The sequence below is a fragment of the Desmodus rotundus genome, chromosome X (assembly GCF_022682495.2).
Source record: "Desmodus rotundus isolate HL8 chromosome X, HLdesRot8A.1, whole genome shotgun sequence".
Lineage (NCBI taxonomy): Eukaryota > Metazoa > Chordata > Mammalia > Chiroptera > Phyllostomidae > Desmodus > Desmodus rotundus.
The window spans coordinates 100,816,093-100,836,122 of record NC_071400.1 but is presented as its reverse complement, the minus strand read 5'-3'; the positions used below and the strand labels follow the sequence as shown (position 1 = coordinate 100,836,122).

General features: G+C 56.2%; 1 protein-coding gene and 1 long non-coding RNA gene across 2 annotated transcripts in view; both read right to left on the bottom strand.

Moving 5' to 3' along the window:
* Positions 1-2,217: 2,217 nt before the first annotated feature.
* LOC128779957 (uncharacterized) lies at positions 2,218-7,030 on the bottom strand. The gene is made up of 3 exons (XR_008425978.2): positions 5,589-7,030; positions 4,823-4,971; positions 2,218-4,690 (listed from the first exon to the last, which is right to left on the bottom strand). It is a non-coding gene; the product is annotated as an uncharacterized lncRNA (long non-coding RNA).
* A 19-nt stretch (positions 7,031-7,049) lies between these two features.
* Positions 7,050-20,030, bottom strand: part of LOC112313324 (polyprenol dehydrogenase) — a 62,687-nt gene continuing 49,706 nt past the window's right edge. The window contains exons 6-8 of the mRNA XM_053917020.1: positions 18,448-18,655; positions 14,648-16,963; positions 7,050-8,090 (exon numbers count right to left, since the gene is read on the bottom strand). Coding sequence (XP_053772995.1) covers positions 16,706-16,963; positions 18,448-18,655 — 466 coding nt within the window. The 3' untranslated portion in view covers positions 7,050-8,090; positions 14,648-16,705. The remainder of the gene's footprint in view (positions 8,091-14,647; positions 16,964-18,447; positions 18,656-20,030) is intronic.

Sequence of the window (20,030 nt, the reverse complement as noted above, 5' to 3'; positions counted from 1 at the left end):
TTCTGAGAACACGCCCCCGCAGCCCGTGAGAAATCCTCCCCTGGAAAACACCCCTCCCCGCCCACCCGATCTTTGTGAAAGCAACCCCCCCCCCGCCACCCTCTAGCCAGCTCTGCTTTAAAAATGGTTTTCACTAATATCCTTCATTTATACACATTTGCAAAGAAGTAATTTAAATGGTGCATGAAGAGCGGTGGTTTTTTTTTTTTTTAAGCCTCTGGGAAATGATATATGGTTTGAATAGAAGTCTAGAGAGAGGGGAGCTGTGGGAGGGTAGCTCACTGGGTTGGAGCACCGTCCCAGGCACCAAAAGGTTGTGGGTTTGATCCCCGCTTGGGTTGGGGGGGCGTATGAGAGGCAAAGATGGATGTTTCTCTCTCTCTCCCCCTTCCTCACTCTGGAAAATCAAGGAACATATCCTCGGGTGAGGATTAAAGAAAAGAGAGAGGACAGAGATTGAGTCCCCACACGAGGACGCCCCATGCAGAGGGCTGCGGGATTCATCCCTGCCCACCACAGAGGACCCAGCACAGGGGCCAGAGTCCGCCCCGGGTCAGTCCCCGTCCCCGACATGTTAACACCCCCAGATCAAACCCACCAGCTCAGAACCGAGGGGGAGACTCTTTGTGGGTCCCCCTCCCTTCCCTGCCCACACCCGCCCTCAGGCTTCCCCACAGCCCTGCCTGCACTGTGCTCCGGCTTCTCCAGGGTCCTTCTCTGAAAACCAGGTGGCGTGCTGTGCATTAACAGTCCCGAACTTTCCAGGGGACCTTGTGCCCCAGATGAAATCGCTCCCGGTTCCGGTGTGGGGTTTCCGCAGTGTTCCCAGGGGCACAGTGCAATCACCCGGCGTGAATTGCATGGGGACACTAACCTGCAATCGGGCTGAGTGGGGTGGTTCCCTCAGGGAAGGGGGGGGGCGTCCTGCAGCCTCAAAGGTGGCCTGGATCCGAACTTGGATGTGCCCCCAGGCTCGGGTGTCTGCACCCAGTAGGGACGCCGTGACCCACGCTGCGTGTTCATGCCCACCCTGGACGAATGTCCCACCTGCGGAAGGTGGCAGACAAGAACACACGTGTGTTGCATGAATTAAAAGAGCCTGTACCTGGGTCCCAGACAGGTGCCCTATATTTAACACAAACGGCCCCAGGATAGTGGCCTGAAGTCACAGACACTGCAAGGCCAGAGCCTGCAGGGGACATCGGGGCGGCAGTCGTGTGAATCCGCAGCTCATTCTCCAGCCCGCTTTGTGCCAACTGCCTCACCCTCCACCTGCCCAACGGTCCCATGGAGACCTGCGTGGTGGCCCCACATCCCCCCAGCGGCCTCAGCAAGAATCCGAGGGTCTGCGCTGACTTACACTTGAGTCTGATATGCTCCCATGTGTGGCCCGCTTGCCAATGACAGTGACGTCCCGCTGAGTGTGGAAAATGAGAAGAGACAGATCAATGAGGGTGTGCTTAAAATGATGGTGTACGGGGGCCAGAAATGACAGCGGGTGTTTCTTTTTGCTCAGCCACAAATGCAAACGTGGGACAAGGGGTCAATACCGCCGGGGGTGGGGAGGGGGCCGGGCACAGGCAGGACGGGATCGATCGGGACGAAATGTACCAACATCGATCACATCCGTGACAGCTGAGTGCATCGCGCATATTAGGGGACAGGAATTAAAAACATCGGCAGGGTCTGCCCTCCATGCATCGCAGGCTCTGGAGGGTCACAGAGACACAGGGACGCAGGAAAATGAGGATTGTGTTAGGAACGAGCCAGAACAAGAATTCAGAGTCCAGAGAACGGAGGAGAAAGAAAACCTTTCCGTTCCTATCCCAGGTCCCTCAATAACACTGAACTTGGCTTAATGAATGCATTAGAATAATTTGGCTGGAGGCAGCGAGGGGTGTGGTTGCCTAAAGGTGGTTGGGAAGAAAGTGATACAACAGATTTTCAGTTGCCAAAGCGAGCTACAATGTAGCGAGCATGCACCTGCAAACTTGCAACGCAAACACAGTGAGCAACCCTGTGCTGGAGGTTGATACTTTGTTTACAAGGACGTGGGCTGTTGGGGAGGAAGCCCAGTGGGTCCTGGAGCCTCCAAGATAAAGTCAAATTGTGAGTTGCTGTTTAAACAAGACCGCAGCCAGGATGCAGGTGAGCAACACTGTGAGCTAATTTCATGTTTGGTAGGCTTTTGTTTTTATACTTTTATTGCATTTGTTCCAATGGAAGTTGATACACATTATATTCGTGGTGGGTGCACAGCGTAGTGGTTTAGCCATTCATACAACTTACAAAGGGGGTCCCTCAGTTTCTCCAGCACCCACCCCCCTGGCACTGCATGTAGTAATTACCTTATTACTGACTCTGTTCCCTGGGCTGGACTTCACATCCTGTGGCTCCTCTGTACCTGCCCGTCTGTGCTTCTCAACCCCTGCTCCTTGTTCCCCCAGCCGCCCAAGACTCCGCGCGTCTGGTAACCCTCACTCTGTCCTCTGCATCTAGGAGGTTCTATTTTGTTTGTTCATTTATTCTGGGTTGTTTTTTTTTTTTGCATCCCACATGTCAGTAAAATCACATGGCATTTGTCTTTCTCTGTCTCATTCATGTCCTTGAGCACAATACCCTCTAGCCTCCTCCGCGTTGTCAGAAATGATGAGATTTCATTCTTTGTACCGTTGGGTAATAGTCCAGTGTACGATTGGCTTGGCCAAAACGTCTGTTTAGTTGCTTGTGAAACGTAAAAGACACGTTTTTCATTTCAGTAACTTTATTGACTGGGGTGTTTTGAGAATGTCAGCTGTCTCCCGCTGTAGGCTTCTAGTGGGCAGAGGCGGGGGTGCTGCTGGACATCTCCCCCAAAAAAGGCAGCCCCACAGCAGAGAATTACGTGGCCGAAATGTCAGTGGTACCCAGAAACTTTGCAAACCATTTTGACACGTCCGATCCACCATCATAGCGCCTTCTGCCTACGCCGTGCACACCTTTTTTTGTTGTTTCAGTTGTGTTTTTGCCTTTCTTGAAATAATAAAGCGTACTATGTCAAAAATATTGCGTATCTTCTTCCGTCTTCAGTATCGAAATGGCTGCGCAAAAATGCACCAGTTCTGATACGTTTTCTTAAATCACGCTGATACAACCGCTGTTACGATACAGTCTAACAAAAGTGTTTCGAATGAAGTTAAAGACAACTAAGCAGTACTAAAGCCATCGTAGGGAGGAAAAAACAAAGAAACCAGGAGGAATATTTTGGCCAGCCCAATACATATGTTCCTTCTCCTTATCATATCTCAGTTCGACCATTTGTATCAGTATTGATTGGTGGGTATTTATCGTACACTTTGCGTAATACTCCAACGCTACTTTCATTCTGTTGCTCAAAGAATAAAGTATTGATTAGGCCTTGCAAATCTCCCCAGCGCTTTGCAGGAACGCTCTCTCACACACGTCTGTGGGGCGGGCAGGGCTCATGCGTGAACAGTTCTCCGCAGTTTGGACCCTACTCAGCGATGGTATTTTGCACATGGCCTGACACTATTGCTCAGTGATGCACCAGTGAAGACAGAAAGCAATTAAAACAGGGTAAGAGAAACACAGTCGTCAGGAAGCCGTCGGATAAATATTCCAGCAGACCCAAGGACCCAAGTGAAGGTCAGGTCCCAAGAATGTTGGTCACAGTGCTGGCTGGTGTGGCTCAGTGGATTGAGCACCGGCCTGCGAACCAAAGGGTCGCAGGTTCGATTCCCAGTCAGGGCACATGCCTGGGTTGTGGGCCAGGTCCCCAGTAGGGGGCGCATGAGAGGCAACCACACATGGATGTTTCCCTCCCTCCCTTTCCCTTTCTCGAAAAAATAAATAAATAAAATGTTAAAGAAAAAAAGGAATGTTGATCATAAAACTATCAGCATCACCCATCACCCTCGTCCTTGTCATCCGTGAGAATCTGAATGCCACGTGCTCACTCAGCACAGATGCCACCGGGATTCTGAGAGAACAAACCGGCCTGGAAGGACCTTTTCCCTTCATCCTTTACCCCAGACAGACGGCGACCTGACCGATGCGTTTTGGGGGCCGTGGAGCCTCCTCGGTGGCCAAGGAACAGCTAAGAGTGACGATCGGGCCCTCTGAGGAGACAGCTTCTAAGTGGCCTTGTGACAAATGGGTCTGGCGTGTGCCTCCTGAAAGATTTCCAGTTCCCGCACACTCGTTCATTAGCTGTCACCGTGCGGCTTCCCCGGAAATAAATGACCAGCCCCCGAGCCGCCTGTGGTCTCTCTCTCTCGTTCTCATCTCCCTTCTCCCAGGGAGGGACTCGCTGTCTCGAACAAGTGTGGGCACGGAAGTGTTCATTCCTGTCACTCTGTTCTTTCTGGGGGGAAAAATGACAGAAGTGCGGATGAGCCATCTCTGCGTACGACCATCTGGAAGGTAAAACACCCCCTCAGGCCTCTCGGCTAATTTTGAAATAATGGCGTTCACCGTGCGGTGCGCATCTGGGAGACTGGGCTTACGCAGAACTCAGAGAAGGGCCCCCAGAAAGCCGTGCTGGGAAAAGACAGCAGGAAAAAGAGCTGGAGGAGAAAATGAAAAACAATGCTGATTATTCAGATCCGACATGACTGTGTCCAACGGAGAGAAGGCAGAAGTGTCCTCATTGCCACAGCGGATGCTGCACCCAGGACCCACGCAGGAGGCGCTGAAAAACAAGCATGCCAAGTCTGTCAATTCACTCGGAGCTGCTGTGGCTGACGATTCTTCTGCCCCCCCCCCCCCCCCCCGGAAGGCCTGGCAGGGTATTTTTAGTCCAGTTGGAGCTTGAGACTCAGACCTGAGTCGGTCTGGGAAGACGGTGAGCTGACAGCTGTGACTCAACCAGGCCAGCCTGGAGCTCGGCAGGTTCACAGAGGTGTTCAAGGGCATGAGTGCCATCGGGCCGCCCAGGTGACACGCCCAGGTGTCTGGCCAGGTGCATGGAGGCTGGTGAGAAAAAGCCAGGCAGGGAAACTTCAGAAATGAAAGCAGGAAGTGTTGTGCCACTTGCACGAGCTTCCCATCCATCCACCCACTCACCCATTCATTCACCAATTCCCTATCCATTCCTCCCTTCCTCCATCCATTCCTCCACCTACCCATTCCTCCCTCCATCCCTCCACCCATCCCTTCATCCATCCCTCCATTCCTTCCTGCATCCATCCATCCATCCCTCCATCCACTCACCTATCCACTCACCTATCCATCTGTCTAGCCTCCCATCCATCCCTCCATCCACCCACCCATCCCTCCCCCATCCCTCCATCCACCCACCCATCCATCCATCCATCCCCCATCCCTCCATCCACCCATCCACCATCCATCCACTCAACCTCCACCCCCATTCATTCACTCACCATCCAGCCACACGCATACCCTTCACCATCCACGCATCTCCTCATCCATGTACGCAACATGCATGCGTGCTCAGGAAACAGAAAGACATAAAGATGTGCTCCAGTGAACAGAACTCCAGGCTCCCAGGGAGCGCTGAGGCTTCCGGAAGAGAGAACGTGGAAACAGAGAGAAGAGAGACAAGCTCCGCCCCAGTAACGCAGACGCACCCTGTTCTCGGGCAGCGACATCAGTCTGCCCTCTCCACGAAGGTGAAACGTGGGCTTGCTCCATCGGTCAGCTTCACCAGTTCTTTACCCAACTTTACCCAGGACGGAGCTAGAAACGGACAGGAACGGGAGCCTCTTTGCAGAGCAGGGAGGGGCCCGCGCAGGGCTCTGGGTCACGATGAAGTCAGGGACAAACAAATGAAACAAAAGAGCAGAAGTTCAAGGTGAGACGCCAAGGTGAACTGGAGATAGAGGAGAAGGTGGGATGCGCGTAGCATTTGCGCAGGGCAGGAAAGAACACCGGAAGCAGTGGGAATCGAGGATGCAGAGGGAGACATGTACTCCTCACGGTCTTGCTCCGTGGGGCTCCCGAGCAGCTGCGGGATGAGCGGTGGACAGGAGCACTTGGGGAAACTGAGGACAGAAGGGCTTGAACAGGCGGCCAATGCCTTTGACTTGCAGGCATTGAGACTCTGCAGGAGGTGTGGGGGGTGCAAGGCAGCTGTTCTGCATCACCTGGATCCCAGTGGGGAGAGTCGGGGCCAGCAGTTAGGAGCCCTCTGTGGTCCCTGAAGTTTGGAAAGAACTGGTCATAGTATAAAGATGCGGAAAGAGAAGCAGAGGCACAGAGAGATTTTGAAAGACGGTGAGCGAGCAAAGGGACAGCAACATTCAAAAAACTTTGAAACTCCCTCCCTCCCAGGGGTGGGTTCTTATGGTTGGTTTCCTCTGAGGGGGGAAAAAAACACCACTGTGTTTCTGAGATTGTATAAAATAATAGAAGACACGCAGCTCTCAACGCCCTAATGAAAACCATCACGGTAATGGGAGAGACGCTTGACTGAGGAAAGGAGACTGATCTCTAACAACAACGTCTTGGAAATGAGACTTTCACAAGCCAAGCTGTGACCGGCTACAGGACGCAGTCAGCCCCTTGGGATCGGCTTCGTTTGGAGGCCGCTGTGGAGCAGAAGAACAGGTAAAGTCTCTTTGGAATGGGCGAAAGAGGGGGACAAATGCAAGCAGGCGGGGGAACAGGCGGCACGGTGCGGTGACGGGCGCCCCGCACGGGGAGTCCAGCACAGACAGAGGCTCTGACTGCAATTAGGAATCGGAGCTTCAAGGATGCAATGTGCAGAGTCCGATGCCCTCTGAGCGAACCCCGGCTGACACTTTGGAGCCTGGTCAGCGCTGAAAACGCAGAGACACCGCGCCCGAATGTCCATTTCTGTGAAGGTGGAGAACGGGGGAAGGGAGCGAGGATGCAGAGCGGGTTCTGACAGAGAGGGGGGGAGTCGGAAAGACTTTCGGTCAGTCTGGGAAAGGAAGTGAGAAACAGTTTCCAGTCTGTTCCAGCCTGGTCAGGATCAAGTCTCGGGTGGGAGCTAGTGGGTAGCATCCACCCCGCCCACACCCCCCCCAAAAAAACCCTTGGTAGGAGAAGAAAGAAGACATCCTTACAATGAAAACTGTGAAATCTGCACCCAGGTTTCACCCCATGGGCACGAGCATTCCAGCGCTGAATGCAAAGCAAGAGTTTCATTGAAGAGCTGGGAAAATGTCCCCAGGTCCATTACGGTGACCAGGTTCCGCTCTCCTGGACGCAGAGGGCAATGCGACTGTAATTTCGCAAGTGGGAATCCATTGAAATCACATTTTCTCAGTGTGTTATTGCAAGAGAGACAGTCAACTGCGATCAAGATGGCCCAGAACGCCCAGGGCACTCAGGAAGTGTTTACATGGAGGTTGTTCGTAAGTTGTACAGGTAACTCAATCGCCCTGAAGACACTTAGTTAACGATGGGGGTCAGTCAGCAGGTTTCTCTGCTGTGGATGATGCCACAGCTCTGCCACCCAGTGCCCTGGATGGAACAAGTGCCAGGTGGGGCCAGGCGCACCAAAGATTCCACAGGGGCTCTCAGGCTGAAGGAGGCTCCAGCCCCCCCCCAAAGGTCTTAGTGGTGTGAGTGGGGTGAGGTGAGGATCTCAGAGGGCATGACCCGTGAGGGGGCCCCCGGCTGAAGAGCACACACACTCAGGGACCCTTCTGTATGGGCTTTCACGGGTGAGTAGGAGCTCTCTCTGGGCCGAGAGGTGATGGCTGGCTGGTTCTCCCCATGTCCTGCCTACCTGCTGGGCCTCCCCCACGGACTCGGTGGACAGTGGGGGACAAGGCCAAAGGAGCCTGGCCCGGAGACAGTGCAGCCACCCGGCCTGACCAGCATAGCGTATAGTGTTTCCTCTACGACATCGAGGAGCAGCATCTGCTTTAGCAGCTGGCCCGTTAGACGCTGCGTACTGCACGCTGGCCCTAGACATGCTGGCTTCTCGGAGTTCACACACGTGGGTTCCTGGGCAGACCTTTCCTGGTATTGGATCGTTCCTTCTGGCCGAGATCTTCCTCAGTTTACAGTATGTATTGCGTTACATTTAATTGCCATGTGGTTTGACTCCAGCGGGCTTCCTGATGAGAACGGTGGTCCTTTGGACCAGGTCTGGACACCTGGAGGGAAAAACAAAATAATGGTAACGATGATGATGGATGACGATGATGAAGGAGGAGGAGGAGGAGGAAGAAGAAGAAGCAGAGGAGGAGGAAAGGAGCAGCAGCAGGAGAAGAAAAAGAGGAAGCAGTCAGCACCTATTGACACGGACACAACAATTTCAAACCACATTGGTTCACACAGAAAAGACCTTCAGAAGACCCTAAGAAGACCCTTAAAGGTCTCAAGGACAGTCGGTGGCTAGAGTCACACTCCTGAGACTCATCTGCGCTGCAGAATCAGAGGGCTGAGATGCTGAAGCCAAATTGATTCTCCAAGACAACAACGGCTGCCATAACAGAGCGGGAAGTGCTGGGCGCTCAGCCACAGCCCGCCGTGGCTGTCTGAGAGGGCCACGCAGTGTCCACAAAAACCGTGCACGTCGGGTGCTGAGGTTATCCCAAGCTCCAGATACACACGGGAAGCTCAGAAGGTGAAGGAAGCTGGAGCTCACGAAGAAAGCCTGGGGAAGATGTGAACTCGAATCCTGAGAGTCTCTGAACTTGAACGAGGGACTTGTAGTGGAGATGTCTACACTATCGACGTGGCCAACAAGAAAGAGAAAAAAGTCCCAGGTATGGGGGGATCCTACTATGTAGGGAAAGGAACGGGAAAAGGCAGAGAGATAGACATCAAGGGAAACTGAGGCAGGGAAGACGGTGGCCACGCGATGGAGCTGCATCACGGCGGCGCGGACTGGCGAGCAGTGGCCAGCATGCCCAGGGAGATGCGCCGGACGTTAGTGTAAAACCCCAGAGCGTTTGGACGCAAATGTCTGTGAAGAGACGTCGTTAAGGGCAACTTGCGAGGGATTGAGTCGCGGTTGGACGGTGCAGAAATGGAGGTGTGGGTTTGGCACAAAAGAGAGAGAGAGAGAAGGAGCAAGCAGCATCTTCACTGGACAGAGAGGTGCAATTGTCCACGTGGGTTTGGTTGCGATGGAAAAGAAATCGTCAGCCACTGGAATGGTGAGGTCGTGGTGGGAATTGCGAAGGGAGGTCTTGGGTTTCACCCTCCGGCGTTTGTGCTGATTTTTAAGAGTGAGACAGTCCCTCGTGTGGTGAGGTGGTAACAGAGACGCAGACTTTATGAAGAGTCCCCCTGCCCCCCCAAACCACACACACAGGAGCTTGTTACAAAACAACCCATCTCAGATGAGGCCCTTCTGCGCGGCTAGCAATCTGACAAGCAGCACCCCGTCAGTCACTGCCCACGGGCTTCTCCGAGCTCTGCGAAGGCTTTAGTGTAGCTTTCGGGAACCATCTGCTTATCCCAAAATAAACAGTGGCAGGGGCCGCGGGGAGGGAAAGAGGCCCACAGGCGCCTGGGAGACTGTGTGTGAGAAGGAGGCTCTGCAGTCTGGGCATGCCCCCCACTTCTAAATTACTGGAGCTGCCACCAAAGGAGCTGAGCTAGCCCGGCTTTTCACAGCGAAGACAGAAGAGCAAGCAGCCGGCTCTTGCTCTCAGCCACCGCCGGAGGGGATTTGGTCCTGCCTCCGGGTCACACACCAGCATGGCGGCTAGGCCCCCACGGCCGTGTCTGATTCCAGCAACAGATGGCCGAGTGCAACTCTGAGACACCCGTTCTGATTTCCCTTTCAAACATTTAAACATAGATATTAGTTGTAAGTATGCCACATGGTGATGGCTCACTTATATGCCTTATACGTGATCATCCCAATGTATCTGGTCCCCCCACCTGGCCCTGCATGTAATTATTATCACATTACTGACGATATCCCCTGTGCTGGAATTTCCTTCCCTGTTCTACGTAACGATGAGTTTGAATGCTGCTCCCCAGCTCGGTGCAGCTGTGGGCTCGGGCTGTGAACACAAAGAAACCGGCCAGTGTCCTGTGTGGGCCAGCGCAGCTGCGCAAAGCCCATTCAAGCTGAGAGGACAAAAGTCGTCGGCGGGCTGGGGGCCACAGGGGAACGAGAGGACCCCAGACGTCTGAGGTCCCGGGGCTGTGCTCCCTCCACAGTCTCCAGGGAGGGTCTTTCCCGCCTCTTCCATCCCCGGGGGCTCCAGGCGTCCCTGGGGTGGTGGCCGCATCCCTCCCGTCTCTGCCTCCGTCTCCACGTGGCTTCTCCTCTGGGTCTGTGTCTCCTCTTCTGTCTCTTCTCAGGACACGGTCATTGGACGCAGGGCCACCCTGACCCAGGACGACCTCCTCTCAGACCCTCCCCTCATCCCACCTGCACACGTCCTGCTTCTAAATAGTCATTCACAGGCTGCAGAAGTCACAATGCACCACTATCCCTTGGGCCCACAAAATCCCAGTGAGCGCTCTACGTGTACAGGGCACGCGTGTGCGAGACGGCACGCTCACGGAGACACAACACAGCATGTAGACACAGTATCACTCCACCACAGGAGACCTTGCTATGTCCCCAGCTGAAGGTTTTGCGTTCCTGGCTCTGCCCCTAACTGTCACCAGTAAGAGGAGGCCCCCCACCCCCTCCCGGCTGGCCTTGCTCTGCCCAGCTCTGGGCGGCTGCAGAGGAAGATCCGGCAAAGGCGGGAAGCCAGCAGGAAGCAGCAGCAATAATCCAATGAAGATCTCGGGGCCAGCTGCTGCCTGCCTGTGCTCGGGGCCAGACGGCCTCCTATTGAGGATCAATGAAGCAGAAATCCATCTCAGCACCCCAGGGACCCTGGGGGCGGGAACTGCTGGCCCCCTGCCCCCAAGTCCCTCCCTCCCTGCCTCGCAAGGGGCCTGGAAGCTTCCGGGCAGAGAGCATTATGGCTTACAAACTTCAACCTCGGGAATCCATCCAAAATAAATTGCCGCATGCTGTTACGGAGCTGTAGCGAGAGAGAAGGAGGAACTCGGTGAGGCACATGTGGTGCCCCTGTGACCGGAGTCGGGGACGTGCCCCCCGAGGGCGGGGAACCCAGTGGGTACAAACATCGAAGAGACCAACTTTGCGTTTCTACCTACACGGCAGCCCGGCCGAGCTGCGCAGTCTCACCGGAGAGCAGCGGAGTGGAACGCGGGCGGGAAGGACGTAGCAGCGGCATGGATGGTGGGTTTTTCTGCGCGTGTCTCGCTGACCGCGTCTGCTGCAGGGCGCTGCGTGGGGCGTGGGAGGAAGGATAGGCAGCCCTGAGGGTGTTCTGTCTGCCACCTCGAACTTCTTGTCCCTGCAGAACCGGCTCTGACCGCCCCTCTCCTGCCCCTCCCAAGACCCAGAGCCAAGGTGGGCACTGCTTCTGGGAGAACTCTGGTGGACTGGTCCCTCCCCCCACGCCCAACCCCGACGGAACCAAAGGGCCGGGACCTGGTGGACAGGGAGTGTTACCTTTTGCCACGAAGCACTCGGTGCTAGATGGCGTCGTGCTCCGCGGAACAAGAGTGACAGAAACACACAAATACCATGTGACGTCACACATGGGTGGCATGGGAAGGGCAGAATAAATGAAAACCAGAAACAGGGACAGGCTGATGGACAGGGAGGCCACATTGACGGGCCGTGTCCTGCTCCTAAAGCTGCCTTGGTGCTGAGCACTTGCTCTCTGGGGGGGATTCAGGGGACCGTCACGTCCCCCCTGCGTGGGCTGCCTGAGGCCGTGACGTGACCCCAAGGTGCACAGAGCCTGTCAACCCCGGAACAGGAGCAGAGAGGGGGCTCGGCACGTGGTGTGGGCAGCTATGGGTACACGCGTGTGTTCGGCTGCGGGGAATTGTGAGAAGTTTGTGTATTTTGTTCTGGAGGCCCGGCCCTCGACGGTGGGCGACCCGCCTTCCTTGCTGATGCCTAGAGACTGTCGGGGTGTTAAAACTGGGGGTCGGGGGTGATGCTGCTCACCTGCGCTGGGTGGAGACAGACCAGGGAGGGTGTCCAACAGCCAGCAGCTCCCACACGCCCCACAGCGGGGAGCCCCCTGCCCGAGACGACCCCAGTGCGCTCTTGAAACCAAGGCATCGTAACAAACTGAACTGCTCATGGAACAGCAGCAGCCCTGGGGGAACCCTTATCCCCGCCCACGCTCCAGCCCCAGGCCGAGTCTGAATCCAGCTGTGTCTCCAAGGCTGGACTGAGCTCAGCCCCCAACCTGCCCTCCCTCAGCCCATGGCGGAGGGTGTAGGTCCCGGGCAAGGGGGTCCCACGTCAACCTCTGCTCCTGACAGGAAGAACAACCCCCCAACATCAGTCTTGCCCCCGGGGGGCGATTCCCTGGGCAGGCAGTTCCATGGCCCCTCATGGCTGACCCCCTTTTAACACACGGACGAACCTAGCTGGTGAGAAACGCATGGTGTGGTGGCCTCCTGTGGCTGTGACGATGTCACGGGGGTGATTTGCAATCCGCAGGGACACAGCCGTTCCCTGGCCTGGCACAGAGCTGCCCCGTCGATTATTTCTGTCGATTATTTCTGAGCAGAGAGCTGCTGTTTGCTCTGGCTAGACACGTGTGGAAATTTTCTCCGGGAGTTACTTTGTGAATACACCTTCACCAGGGGCCGTTTGTCCTGAAACCCAGGCGCGTCCCGGAAGCGGGTCCTGGGCTTCCGGGAGCTTCTCGAGCGCCGTGAATTGCCGGGGACGGCAGATAACTCACTGCAGCCACGGGGAGGGGGCCCCACCACGCAGCCGAGCCCCGACGTGGCCCCACGTTCGACGAAATCGACAGTCCCACTTCGCTCTGCTTCAGTACAGACAAAATCTCCCAAGAGTCACAAGTCAAAGACGCAGGGAACACGAGGGACCCACTTCGGATCTACTCATGCTCGCTTTGAAGGGGGCAGGGGATGCTCCCCACCTCCATTCCTCACCATTTTCCTGCAGAGAGAGGGAGGCAGAGACTTCACGGGAAGCCGGACCTGCAAAGGGCAGAGGAAGACGGGGAAGCTGGCTTTGGCCGTTTGCATGCACAGCCATGGTCCCGGTGCCGGGCGGGCAAGTCCAGTCTTTGGGAAGGGGCCCGTTGGGCTGCTGGTGGGGCCGGTGCTGAGTGAAATGAGACCGTCCAGGCATTTCCCTCTGTCAATCGGACAGAATCAATGTGAGCAGTGCTGGACGGCAGGAGCGACCTCCTCTCGGGGCCTGCTCTGCATGCAAATAAGCAAGTGGACACGGCGGAGCTGGACTTGGCACTTGAAAAGCAACGTAAAGCCTGCTGTGCACAGCCTTAAGGCCTATTCGGAGCACGGAGCCCTTCCCACACGGGAAGAGCATCTCTAGGGTCCAGCTGAGAGCCGTGTCCTGTCCATCTCTTTCCGTGGAGTATCAGCAGGCAGACACCTCCCTTCCCGGTGGCACAGACGGGTCCTGGGGAGAATGCTGGAAATATCTTTCTGTGAAATCGGCCCTTCCCAGGGGAAGGCACACGGCCCCTGTTTGGAACAGGCAACGAATGCTTGTATTACATTAGAGCCGATGAAATCAAAACCAGATAAACTGGATGGTTGGCCAATCTTTATACAACAGGATACAGGAGGAAGGACCCAAGAAATCTGGAATTAGCTCCTGGAGGGCGGGCCCCTTGGAGGACAGGCTTCCCTCGTTGGGTGAGTCTTCTGGGATCCCATTGGCATCGGTGAGCCAGCTGGTGTTGTTGTGAGAGGCTGTGTTTGGCTTCGGGGAATTTTTTTTTTGTGAAGACTCTTTCAAAATGTTTCCCCGTTTCATGATGGGTGATTTACGAACACACCTGCCCACACTGTGCTGAGTATTCAGCAGACCAAAGATGGCATGACCCCTGTGTCCCACCCTCCCTATTCACCCGATCTTGCCCCGAGCCACTTTTTCTGTTCCCCTGGTTGAAAACAGTCCGCCGAGAGAAACGTTTTACTAATGTGGAAGATGTAAAACAAGAAACAGCAGAAGCACTAAAAGGCATCAACATCGGCGAGTTTAGGAACTGTTTTGAGCCGTCAAACAAATGTCTCGTGAGGTGGGTTGCATCCAATACAGTCGACTTTGAAGGGGACTGAAGTTTAAACATGTCAGAACAAAGGCACAGTGTTTTACAAATAAGTTCCGGGTTTTTGGGGGGCCCCTCTGCAGAGTACCCAAGAAGCCCATGCCCACAGCCACCCTCAAAATCAGATTGGCACCTCAACCGGGCGCGATTCCACCTTCGCTGTGCCCCCAGTTTTCCGTTAAAAGGCCCTGTGAGCACATACAGCCACGTTCCCCTGTCCCAGCGTTAGGGCCTGATATTTCGGGGTCTCATTGGCAGCCCACCACAGACGTCCAGCTGTGTGAGGGCAAGAGATGTGTCCCATTGAACCCTGAGCTGCTGGGCTGCAGAAGGCTTCACACAAATGCATGAATGAGCGAATGAATGGACGGGGTGGTGCCTCCCACTGCAGGCCCTGAAAGCACCTCACCGATGCCACACTGGGGGAGACAAGAGTGGCTTTATGGAGAAGCCACATGCATTGATGTGCAGGGAGGAAAGCCGTCCATTTCCGGACACAGAGCTTGATCCAGCGGCCCCAGTGCCAGGGACAGACGCGAACCCAGAACCCCCAGCACCCAGCATTCCCCAAGGTCAGCCCCACTCACCCAGGAATCCACGGGGCGGAGCGTCTCCAAGCCTGGGGACCAGCACCTCTCAGGGGCCAGCGGGCTCGGCATCTGAGGGATGCAGGACGTCGGCTGGGCCGGGACTCAACCTGAGACCCGCACCTGAAAACCCACTTTGTGACGATACTAAGAGCAGCTGGCACTCCCGCACGGCGACCTCCAGGGGTACCAGGGTCTCCAAGGACCTGAAAACATCCCAAGGTGAGAGACCTCCTAGAATTCAAGAATCTGCAGTTTTGGGGTTTTTTTTGGTGTAGCGTCCTGGTTGTGGGGAAGCAGGAGCTGAGGCACGTCCGAATCGTGCCTCCGCATACGAAGCGGTTCTGGTTCTGACCCGCACGAGACCGGGCTGAGGAGGACATCCGAGACGCGGCAGGGGATGCCAGCCGGCAGGAAGCTGAGGTTGGCACGTGCCTGGTTCCCGGGGTCTCCCATGCGGCCGGACCAGAGAGGATGGTTTGAGGAGATGGAAGGAAATGCTGATGTGCAGACGGACGGAGCCTGGACACTGAGTCCCTTCCTGAGGTTCTGCAGTGGAGCCACCGGACCCACTCGCCTCACTGGACGTTCGGGGAGGTCTTGACCGATGCTGATGAGCCCACGTTTGCCCGGAGCGCGGCAGCTTCGCCCACAGGAACGCCAGGTCTCAGAAGCAGGAGGCTGATGCCTATCACTGCTTTTGTCCAGTAACCTGAAGTAACTGTTCTCAAGTAACCGGTGACAGGCCTTCCTGGGCGACTAAGTGGCTGTCATGTAACCCTCCCGCTCCACAAGGGTGGCTGCGGGTGACATGGTTTATGGGAAGACGCCACCCACCGCAGAACGAAGAAGCAGCAGCGATGTCTGCCTCCTCCGTGAACCCCGCCACAGGGTGCGGGGAGCGACTGGCTGAACTTCCAAGGCACTGTCGGGTCGTTTGGTGGCATTTGGTCACTTAGGAGAGTGGACAGCCAGCTGCCCAGGGGCCACTGGTGCAGGGTGCACACAGACCAGCCACACGCACAGGCTGGCGTTTCAAGAGCACTTCCAAAGGTTCGTCTGTGTGCGCTGGGCTTTGGCACGTCCGGGATGCCCCTCGGGGAGACTGAGGAGCCCTCCTCGCCTGACCGGGGAGTGAGGAAGGTGCACCAAGGGCAGGGCCCAGTGAACGGCCTGAAACATTCAGACGCTGGATTTTTCTTGTAACAAATCGCCAGCGATTTGCTGATGGCGTGAATCTCACGAATTCATCCTCCCCTGTCCTGGAGACCAGGCATCTGAGGTCCAGGTGTCCCAGGGCCTCGCTCCCTCAACAGGCTCCAGGGAGGGGCCTTCTGCCTTTTCCAGCTCTGGGGGCTCCAGGCGTCCCTGGGCTGGTGGCCGCGTCCCTCCCGTCTCTGCCTCTGTCTCCACATGGCTTCTCCTCTTCTGGAATCGAGTCGCCGTCTGCCTGTGTCTCCTATGCAAGCTTGGGATGCCTTGGGCCTCCTTGATGAGCCAGGGTTATCGGTTCATCTGAAGCTCTACTTACATGTGCCAAGATGCCACTTTGCAAATAAAATGACCACAGCGGGTTACGGTGTGGATGTGTCTTGGGCCACCATGAGGCGAGCACTGGACAAGGTGGGTCACACCAACCCTGAGCAACTGGCCGAGGGAAGCCGAAGCTTCTGTCTTTTGGGGGCCCCGGAATCAAAGCCACATCTCCAAAATAATGAGGAGGGTGGGAAGAGACAGCAAACCGGGACCCCCAAAGCACCGATATCCCACCAGTAGGCCGTTCCCTGAAAGTCTCCACCTCCTGGGGTGCATGTGAACCCCAGCCCGCTTGTCCGCTCGGTGCCAAGCAAGGAACACCCTACATGCGGAAGGCAGGGTTTAATTATCCAAGGCACGTCGAACACTTTCACACTTTGGCATTAAAACACATAGGCCGAGGGCCCACCAGCTCGGGGCAACACGCCAGGGGGCCTTTGCCCCGTGACTTCCCGCAAGGCTGTTTGGGGACTGTGCCCTGAGGGCGGCGGCTGTGGAAGGGACGCGCACCCAGGAGATCCTTCACACGCCCGTGAGGGGTGGGCTGAGCGCAGCTGTCTCCCGACGGGGCAGCCGCCCCTCTGCGAGGATGTCGGGGGTCACGTCACGGATGCCGGTCATCACACAGCTTCTGGCCCACAGTTCCTGCTGCAGGTCCCGGTCGTAGGTGACGGCCAGTGACGTGGTCTCCTTCTCGTTGTAAAGGTAGCGGCCCCCCAGGCCCTCCAGCTCGGGCGTGACCGCTGTGTAGACGGAGGTCCAGGCTCCCTCGTCGGGGGTCTGTGGGGAGAAGGGAAGAAGGCCGCGACGTGTCAGCTTTGAGGGGGGAGCACAGGGTTGTCGCCTCGCGCCGATGCTGGGGGGGGGACGCGGCCCCGCCGCTGGATCACAGACCCAAGCAGGGAGCCGGGGTGGGCAACCGGGCGGAGCCTCACACGTGGCTCCTGGGTTTCTTTGTAACATGAGCCAATGGGAACGCGCGTCCACGTGGGTCGAATTTCCACGTCGGGCTCATTCATTTTGATAGACAGACACACAGACAAATCGCCGACGCAGCTGTGGCCAGGTGGCTCAGTAGGTTAGAGCGTCGTCTGCAATACGCCACGGTTGTGGGTTCGATCCCTGGTCAGGGGATCAAGAATCAACCCATCATGCTTCAGCATGTGGAATCACAAAGCGATATTTTTGTCTGTCTGTCTGTCTGTCTCTATCCTCCCGTCCTTCCTTGCTCTCTCTAAAATCAAGAAAAATTAAAAATCCCTGATGTACATAATCAGTTCAACAGCTCGTTGTGAAACCAAAGTATGTGCAAATTGCCTCAAAGGAGGCACGAATTGAGCTACTGGGTTTGATCAACAATATCGACGAACTGGAGGAAGGGGTGGCCGCCGGGATGAGGTCACGGCCCCCATTTTTCAGACAGGGCTCCGAGGCTCACAGAGGTGTAGCCACTTGCCCACGGCATGCGGCTCGAGGGTGGAAATGCCGGGATTCGAACCCAGAGCCACCAGCTCCCCGGTCAACGGTCTCACCCTGCCTGCACTGCCCGCCCCCAGAAAAGGCTGCCTCCTCTGCGTCGGGCTTTGGGAGCCTCCTGAGTCCAGCCGGGGTCCTGAAGGACGCAACGGGTCCTCCCCAGAGAGGGCTGTTGCAGCTACAAACGCAAAAATGGGTTTCATATTTTAAAAGATTCATTGAAGAGAAAATAATCAATATACACCCAGGAAGACCCTGGGTGGCCTGCCCACTCTGCGAAGGACTCCCTGGTTCCTGAAGTCACCCCCGCTTATCCTGGAACCTTTCCTCTGTGAATTCCTACCGTCAACCAGGCAAACCGCATGCATGGTATCTGTGGACTCGCTGTTAGAACAGCCTCGAGGTCCGTCCTCACCCAGTCCTGCCCCTCCGTGCTCCGCAAAAACGGACTCTAGCTGCACGGCGGTGCCCCCCGCCCCACCTCCCGTCCTTCGACGCTCCGTAGGCTGATGCATCCGATCCCGTCTCCTCCGCACTGTTCTCCAACCCCCAACTTTGATGTAAAACTACGAGGAATTGCGTGCATGTCCGAGGTTGGGGCTGGGTTTCCTATCAGAGCTACGAGGGGTGCTGGCGTGCTCCCACGCGCGAGGGATGACCGAACACGTCCACCCCCTTTCGGGCCATCGCACTCAACACCGTGGACGTGGCCTCGAGCTGGCCCCCCGGGAATGGGAGGGGCTCAGACCACAGACCCAGAAACCACCGACCAACGGTGGGCAGCTCACCTTGAACAACCACCGGCCGAACAGCTTCTTGACCAGACGTGTGCCCCAGAACACGTGCTTGTAGAGGCCGGTGTTGACCACGCCGGGGTCCGCGGCATTGGCAGTGACGGGGCTGCCCTGGGCGGCCAGCAGGCGCTGTAGGTGGTAGGTGAACAGGACCAGGGCCAGCTTGCTACCAGCGTAGGCGCCGTGCGGGGAGTAGCAGCCTCTGCGAGGGCGAACAGGGAGGTGGTGTGAAAGCCACTGGCCTGGCAGCCCGGATTCTTCACCCCCGTCCCCCTGGCTACCCCACGTACCCAGGGGGTGTTTGGAAGTTCGTTTTCCAACCTCCCTATGAGTGCGAGTTTTTTAAAATGCACATTTTATCCCAAATGTGGCTTCCCGGCATGGGGCTTGCCTAGGTGCCTGAGGTTCACCTTTGCCTTGCAGATGCCTAGGACACGTACCACCACCATGCAGGCAGGCCCGTCACCGGCAAAACAACCACTTAAGGAATCACGAGGCCACCCACCCAGCGAGCCCCCCCTTTCACAAAGCCCTGGAAGACTTGGATAACTGAGTAGCGCCGACGCTCGCTTCCCGTCCTCATTCCCGATCATGTGTGTTAAATTTGCCCATACAGAGTGAACGCATGGAAACCTGAACACCTCACTGTTGGACCCCAGTGAGGACCGAGTGCCTGGTCCCCAAGTTTGCTGCCCACAAGTTTGCTGCCCACTCTCTGCCCACAAGTTTGCTGCGGCCCTGGGCGTGGGCCGTGACATCAGCACCGTCTCATGAGGAGCAGAACGAACATGGCCACGGGGGTTTGTCACGATGTGCTGGGTCCCACACACCTGGGGCCAGAGACCTTTCGCGGGGACGCCTGTTCGTTAAACTCTGTGGGGTGTTTTCAGGCCAGGAAGTGGCCACCAATACCCGGAACTGGTCCTTCTTTGCTGGAAAAATGCTTTTTCCGGCAGCAAAAGCTCTGTTCCTGGTCCGCAGTCAACTTTGTAAATACGAAGCCCTTTCCCCGATGTAAGTTTCCTTGACAAAAGGGGATGTTTACACTTCCTGTTCAGACTAGTAAGGGAAAGGAGGAAGCTTTTCCTAGCTGCTGGTTCTCCACTGCCTTGGGTTTACAATAAGCCATAGACCAGCCCTGGCCGGGGGGGTCAGTTGGTCGGACCCAAAAGGTGGTAGGTTCAATTCCCCAGTCAGGGTGCGTGCAGGAGGCAACCGATCGATGTTTCTCTCTCTCTCTCTCTCAAAATCAATAGAGATATCCTTGGGGGAACAGACCCACAGGGTACTACACTAAGCAAACCAATTCAGTAATGGCCAACCTGCGAGCACAGTGGAAGAAAGCAGGGTGACAAAGTTACAAGAGCCTCTGTGCAAATACACCACATCCTCTGTATCCACCCACCCACTGCTGGGCACTCGGCTGCTTGCACGGCTCGGCGACTGTGACCGACGCCGCGGTGAACGCAGTGGGGGTATCTCTGCGTTTCGGGATCACCTGTATTTTGCTGTGTGTGATGCGCACCTTTCTGCCCACATTTTTGAGGGGGAAATAAGGATGCCTGTTATACACATGC